At 36.4% G+C, this 7,972-nt stretch overlaps 1 protein-coding gene across 1 annotated transcript; it reads right to left on the reverse strand.

The window, feature by feature from the left end:
* Positions 1–222: 222 nt before the first annotated feature.
* LOC147858122 (uncharacterized) lies at positions 223–3,616 on the reverse strand. The gene is made up of 5 exons (XM_087327797.1): positions 3,551–3,616; positions 1,832–2,210; positions 1,395–1,629; positions 845–944; positions 223–583 (listed from the first exon to the last, which is right to left on the reverse strand). The coding sequence occupies exons 2-5, from the start codon at positions 2,191–2,193 to the stop codon at positions 309–311; spliced, it is 972 nt and encodes a 323-aa protein (XP_087183923.1). The 5' UTR covers positions 2,194–2,210; positions 3,551–3,616; the 3' UTR covers positions 223–308.
* Between the last annotated feature and the right edge of the window lie 4,356 nt (positions 3,617–7,972).

Below are 7,972 nucleotides of genomic sequence, written 5' to 3' on the forward strand. Positions count from 1 at the left end.
CACCACAAGTTTCACCAAAACGCTGGAAGTACAGCAACTGCAAGTATCATGCAAGATGCCACTGTCTTGTTCATAATGCTTGTTACTTCTGAATATAATGTTCTTTCTATAGATGAAAATATCGAACTCATCATCACAAAATCATACCATTTGGAAGGGATATTCATAATGTTGATTAATGAGTCAGCCTCAAGATGAATATGCTACGTTTGACTAGAGCTGTTCCAAAATTAAAATTTCATTTAATCATTGTTTTTTTCACAAATATTTACAAGTTGTGACGCAGCCATATACAAAAATTGTTTGGTTCACTTCACAACACGTTTCACTAACACTACTAGAAGTACAGCAACTGCAAGCATCATGCAAGATGCCACTGTCTTGTCCATAGTGCTTGTTGCCTCTTTTGAGTAGAATGTTGTTTCTATGAATGAAAATACCGAACTGGCAATCTCTGCCACCTTGTTGATAATGTGGATTACCCTTTCACTGACAAAATCACACACTCTCGAAGTGATATTCATAATGTTGATCTCACCCAGGTCATCCTTCGATGGAACAGATTCCTTTTGGCCATCCACATCTACATGAAAATCCCAAAATATGAAACACAATATAATCTCCTTGTAAATAATAGCATATATTCGCTGCACTTTATATTTAACCCCCTTGTTCACATATGTTTGCTTTATATCTGAAATAATCCTCAAAATCCTAGAATGGGTTTAGGGTTTAGGGCTAAACCCTAAACCCATTGTCTTGCAAACCATAGGTTGAGATTTGATTCTTCAATTCTCACAAATGGCACTAGATAAAACGTAAGTAAAAAGGAATTGAATCATACCATCTCCATCTTGTAGGCTTTGCGTGAGTTCCATGACTTTCTCATTGCTCAAAACAGCTTTCCAGACGGTTGGATCACGTGCCAATGACTTCACTGCATCCTGTGGCAATAAATTCTTTACTTAGACAGAGGTAACTAATGCAAAAATTCTCCATAAGTTGAAATTTGTAAGACTTAATCAGGTGTTTTCTTTGCAAGAGCAATTAATGGATGGCTAAATTCGTGAGTTACTCATCAATCAATAAAATTGAGTAACAAAAATTCAATAATGTGAGCTCAAAAAACTCCATAAAGTACTCAGGAAAATATTTCCAAGGATGGTTGATAAACACAATTGGAACAAAGAACTTCAGAACTCTTCCATAATTAGATATTGTAAAATAAATTATAAAAAACGTATTTGTTGAAAAACGTTATCAATGGATATATTGGATAGGCAATGATGGATCCAATAATACAGATTTAGAACTCTATAGAGATTTTTGATGGTACAACATTTATTAGGAAAAACAATGTTTGAAAGGATGATGGATGGGGAATGGAATCAAACCTGAACCTTTGGATTAGTTTGCAAAAGATGGAATGCCTGGTAAACAGAGTTGCTACTGCCAGTAAGCAATCCAAGGCAGATTGGTAACGAAGAAGAAAGAGATGCATCTACTACCTTCTTTTCTTCAATAACCATTGGAACTGGGCAAGGAACCAATTCTCTCTTTTCTTCTTCACTTTCAATAAGTCTCAGTGTATGGTTGCCTTCAACAAGTGAAGAAGGTGCAGGTATAGAACTGCATCAAAACAGAGTAGTATTTTATCCTGGGTTTTCAGTGTCATCCTAACCTACCATTCATAATGTATATGTATATGCATGTGTATGTATGCGTGTATGTATACATTTGCGTGCACACACACACACACACACACATGCACACATGTAACTTGTGTTTGTGTGTATTTGCCTTATAACATTGTTCAAGGATAGATACTCACACATGAAGTGCAACACAGAGGTCTTTTGTGGCTTCTTCAACCTCCTCCTCGGACGGTGGGCGCACAAATTCAAATTGGTTATTATTATTATTATTCAATGGTCCATTCCAATCCTCCTCAACTGGATACTCCCAATCCTCCATCTCGAAACATTGCGCATGGTCACTAGAAGGCTTCTTAGAGGAGCTGATTTCCAACACATCTTTAAGAGGCAAATTCAAAGAAGGTTTTGCTTCTGGAAGGTCTATTGAAGGGGCATGGCAAAACCCGACTGATGCCTTTGTTATTGTTGATTGCCCCACCATCGCTGCTGTTGCTGCTCCCATCAGTCTTGTCATGCCTCCAATCACACCTCCTCCCATTACCACCTTACAAAAATGTAAACTAGATTAATGTTAGGACTCTAGCCTCCTAAATAAATCAATTAACACAATGACCATATATTGATATACAAAATCTCTCCTTTTACAGTTTTTTTGTTAGGATCCTACTCCCTAATCACATTGTAACCTAATGAACACGATTCATTAAAAACCTCCCATGTAAAATGGCTAGAGATTAGCTCACTATCCAACCATAAGGCGTTGAAGCTCTAACATTAGGATTACACCTCTTAATCAATTAGTTAATCTAATTGATATGATTAATTAACAAATTGCATTATTGATAAAAGGCTAAAGTTTAGCTCACCACTGTGATAAAACATTAGAAAGCACCCAGGGAACTAATAACTTATTGGGCGAGTGAAATTCATGGCATGCAAAACCTTGAAAACATGATGATGCATTGGGATAAAATTTGAAATATCTAACTATTTTTGGATAGTATTAATAGTAAGTTCAGACAAAGTTTCAAAAAATTTAATGAATCTATAGAAATCTCCATTGTCAAAGATACACAAAACTTCCTCCAAAACCTTTAAAAACTGATTTTGGCGAACTGTTAACGTTTATCATTAATTCCTACTATAGTCTTCAATGATTTCTAAGTATATGATGAGCAAGAATGATCAATGACATAATTTAATGTGAATAAGTGATATCAACATGGCAGAAAGACATCCCTGATTAGCGAGAATGAAGAGTTTAGGGTTAATACTCAAGAGACAGAATTTACAAATCCTATGCAATTCCGTGCATATTCTCTTTGGTTAATACCACCAGAGATTGTGTTAAGAATATAAAAATTACAGTTCCCAATAAGTGTTTTATGGTTTTTAAACAAAGTAGGGCTTTAAATAAGTCAGAGAAATAACAAAACTAGGGTTTCAATACCGAACCAGACGGTAAAGCAAAAATCAAGGTTCGCAAGTTGTAAACTAGGGTTTATTCCATAAAACTGAATTTTAGAGTCCCAAATTCAAAGTAGGGCTTATATCAGGGAGAAAGAAAACATGGTTTCAAGATCCAAATGAGGGCTTACGTTAGAGACAACAAAACCATGGTCTCAATCAGGGAATCAAGATCCAAATAAGGATTTTCAAGAATAAAGCAAAGGGTTTATGTCACATATTAATGGAAAAAGAGAAAATAGGGACATGCGAGACTTAGAAAAAGAAAAAGAAAAAAGGAAGTAGAAAAATTAGGGTGGTAAACACACATATATGCACACACATGACAGGGCAAGAAAGAAGAGGCCAAAGAAACATGAATCAGATCAAGACATGGAAGTCTAATTCAACGCAATTTCTGTGATCGATGGAGAGTGACATACCTGTAGGATTCTACAGGAAGCTCGATCGGTAGTCGAAAACGAATGAAATGGGAAGGGAGGAGGAAGAGAAAGATGGAAACCTCCTCACTCCTATGTACATATATAGATAGTATTTTCATGATGTATGTGTATGTATGTATGTATGTATGTATGTATATGGAAATCCCTGAATATACCCCTAACTAGGTTTACATGTAATTCCTAAAATACCCTTTTTCTTCGTTAGGGCTTACCAATGGTTGGTTATCGAGTCAAGGTCATGTGTTCAAATCCTTGTGCGTTCACACATCTGTGTCACATTGTGTATCGCTTCTCTTGAACTAACTACAATGGAGACGACCATCCCAACCGAAACACTTAAAACACAACTATTTATAACTTAAATTTGGTTTATCGAACGAGAACAGTTGCCGCATAACCATCTCAACAATGGCTTCGTTTGGTGTATAGAACAATAACCATTGACATGACCATCTCAACAACTATGGCCCTTTCAATTTCATTGTCCCCCTTGTCCCAAGTGTCGTCCTTTGGTCTCCACTAGATAATAATAACTTTTTTAGTTTTCTAATGGATGCAAGATGTAAATGATAGATGCATGGAGCAAAATTGGATGAGAGAGGTGAAGAGGGAGTGAGGAGCTGCACATAGACTAGAGTAGAGTGCACTAGTTTGGTATTGAAACCCTAGTTTTGAGCAAGTAGTTGAGTGGATGAGTAGATAGACATAGCCCATAGTGCACAAGAGAACTTTGTACCAACCCACGAAATGATGATGTGAAGGAGATTGAAAGGTTCTCATCAATTATGCATTGGATTTCGAAAACACCAACACATGTTTGTGTTGAACTTGATGGTGCATCGGTTGGTATGACTTATGGGATGTCTTTAGTAAGTCCTTTCCAAACAAAACAAGAAAAATCGTGAAATTATAATAAATGATATCTATAATTTAACTAAAGTAAGGAAATACAAACCTTGCATAATCATCGTCCTCTCAAGACCGTAAATGAAAATTAAGGGGCCAACAAAATTGATTCTCTTCAGATGGCTATTAGTGCATATGACATTACTAGTTGGTCATTCATTGAAAGGGAATGTAGGACCCAATCTTCGGCAATGTGGCTTTTGCCATGAAGCTCAGGAGACTGCCAAGCATGTCCTCTGGTCTTGTCCCTTGGCTCAACAAGTATGGAATAAAGTCCTTTTGTTATTCTTAACAATCAACGTCGACTGCTTATTTTCATGGGGATTAGTGATGTGGGGAGTGTTACATTCCAACTTGTTGTTGTTTGAGGCAAACGATGTTCAGGAGGCAATGACTGTACATAATAGAAGATTTATATTAGTTAGCCCCTTTCAACAACCTCGAAATCAGGTGCGATTTGTTGAAGTTTGGAAAACAGTGACTATGGTAACGTTATGGGTATTATGGAAATGTCGATGTGACCGACTTTATGATGCGGCAGATCTGTGTCTCTTAAATGTCTTGCTTGAGATATGGGAGAACTTGTTGGTAGTAGTTCGTGGCCAGTATGACAATATGCATGGTTCCCTAGAGACTATGAACAAGAGAAGGAAGAAGCTTCTTCACTTATGGAAAAAGTTGCCATTGTTTACAAAGTCAACTCAAGGGCCTCAATGGCACTATTGACTTCCATGGACCCTTCCTTGAATATCAGTAAATCATGGCAGTGTACATCATTGTACATAAAAAGTTGTAAGCTTTTGGGCAGACAAATTCAAGTTGTAGCCTTCGGGCGTTTTTTCTTAATACTATTGAAGAAAATATTTGAAGAAAAAAAAAACACTGTAAATGAAAATGTAAGTATTATTCAGGTAAGACATAAATTTAGTCTCCTTGTTTGGAAAGTCATCCTATCGAATGAAAATGACACTCTATGAGAAAGGAGGAACTTCAATCCTACTTAGAATTTTAAGATTGTAGCTCATGTAGCCGTCGATTGTAGACTTGATACTCTAGAACTCTAGCATCCCCTCCTGACACTCTTTCGATCTCTTCCCATTCGACGCATGTTTAATAATTTATTCATTTTTTGAGAAATCTTAATATCTCATACCCAATGTATCAGAGTTAATATCTCTTGTGAGAAAAACAACTATATCTTCAAATCAAGCCATTTAAGAATTATTGTGTTACAGTAGATTGTTTTAAAATTCATATTATATCTTGATCCTAAGCCTTGGGAAATTGATTGTATGAAGTGGGGCACTTTTCCTTAATTTATGTATCTAGAATTCATATATTTTGGAAAAAGTAAATGTTTTGTAAACTTGGGCTCATACAATTCGTGATGGAACAAGGAACACAATGGAAATTTCAACTTCATGTTGTGAGCACAAAGCATGAATCTACGTAATAAATTCCCTTAATTTTGGTGTGAGATGGATTTTGGGTTTGTACATTGAAGTGTTCAACACATCAACGTTTTGATACTTCATGAGGTTTGTGGCAAAATTTCCAATTTGCCAATCAGAATTCCCAAAGAGAAGTTATGAGTGAAAGAAAATTGACAGATGAGAGGCGTTCTACTAGTGACAACGAATCCTGAGGAACCTGGTGCTTAGCCAATGGGTCATTGTTCGTGTTTTTCAAGAACATGGCCAAAGTCATTACCCAAAGACCAAGGATAATTCATCACGCAAATGCTCGTGTGTTTCACCACCTGAATTCTCGTGTGACACAATGCAGGAGGACTCATGAAGGTGTGAAACCTTTGTGGGATTAAAACCACAAATGTCTCTTGGGGGGAATAGCATTAATAGAAATTTCCAATAATGGAAAAGAGGAGGTGCACTATTGTTTGTGCACTCATATGCTACAACCTACAAGAGGAAAGAAGAGGCACAAATGATTGTGCGCGCTACAAAGTTAGAAGTTGGAACGAGACAAAGCCCAAGAGCACTCAAAAAATTATATGAATAACCCAATACACATACACAATTATGTACACTTACACTTACACTTACACTTACACACACACACACACACACACACACACACTCTCTCTCTCTCTCTCTCTCTTTCTCTCTCTCTCTCTCTCTTATATACTTGCATAGGTATTCATTTACATAAACATACTTGAACACATATGTAAACATACATTTATGCATAAACAAACACAATCACACATGCATGCATGCATGATGCCCGCACATACTTGTATATGTGAGTATACTCATACTCAAACACAAACACATTCATACCTTCATACATCACAAACTTATATGATACAATATATAAAGACACTCACATAAACGTTTCCCTAAAAATAATTATATATATTGTGAAATGCATATAAAGAGATCAAAACCAACCTACTTAGCTTCTTATAACTTGCTCAATTTATAGTCAATACAAAGGTACCCATTTGGGTTGGCTTAATTACATGCGTACTAAAAAAGGTGTGTTAAAAGGGTGGGTTGCTTAACTACATGCATGCTAAAAAGGGTGTGCTAAAAGGGTGGCACAAAGGAACACATGCACACCACAATATACTCCCACGTGGCATAAATTCACACAAACCCACGAATTATCTTACAAAATGTGTGACCTTTGGGGAACTTTTATACAATACTTGAGATATAGTTATCCCATTGTTTACCTTTAATTCCTTGTTATTCTCACTATCCTTCTAAATTGGTCCTATGGCTTTTTAAAGAATATTTACTTTTCCTATTTTGTACGTTACTTAAGGTCTTATTGTCACATTTGCCAAACAATTAACAATATGACATGTTGTAGGATAGTGGTTTTCATGCAACTAGGATGAATCAACAAGCTCCATAAGAGGGATTGAGGTTGGCAATTGGGGGATTGGTGTGGTAGTGTTTGGAGGTACCCTAATAGTAGCACTTTGTGGTGTTGGTAGTTGTGGGTGGAGTAGGCCCAAATGGTCTCAATAGGGGAACTTGTGTGGTGGGGAAGTCTTACTCCCACTTAGACACAAGACTACAAACCTCATTGGTCATTTCCACTGCTTGTTCGTGATATATTTGGTCTATACACTCTTGCATTTGTGTTACTTTCTTCACATCCATGAAGTAGGTTTCCAAACCTTGTTGAAGCCCACATCCTCAATCTCTCCACAATAGGTTAAGCTTGGACATTTTGCCACCTTTAAACCAAAACCATTCAAACCAAACTGTTTGAGGGATTTTCCAACTCAAAAAAAATCAAGAGGTCTTCGAGTTGTCAAGTTGTGTTTTCCGGTTAGGCACTAGCTCAAACCAAATTATTAGTGAAATGTACAGTGAAAATTTCAAAATATCCAGAAAGGCTTATTTTCTTAACACTAAAAAGAAAACTAAATTTAAAAGAATTTTACAAGATTGTTCCCCCAAAGTGTTAAACCATTTAAAGTGAGGTTTGAAGTTAGACAAACCATTAAGTTGATAAAACCTCAAA

Source organism: Azolla caroliniana, unplaced genomic scaffold (assembly GCF_043228905.1).
Source record: "Azolla caroliniana isolate FFs.n. ecotype wild unplaced genomic scaffold, voAzoCaro1.0.p SCAF_11, whole genome shotgun sequence".
Classification (NCBI taxonomy): domain Eukaryota; kingdom Viridiplantae; phylum Streptophyta; class Polypodiopsida; order Salviniales; family Salviniaceae; genus Azolla; species Azolla caroliniana.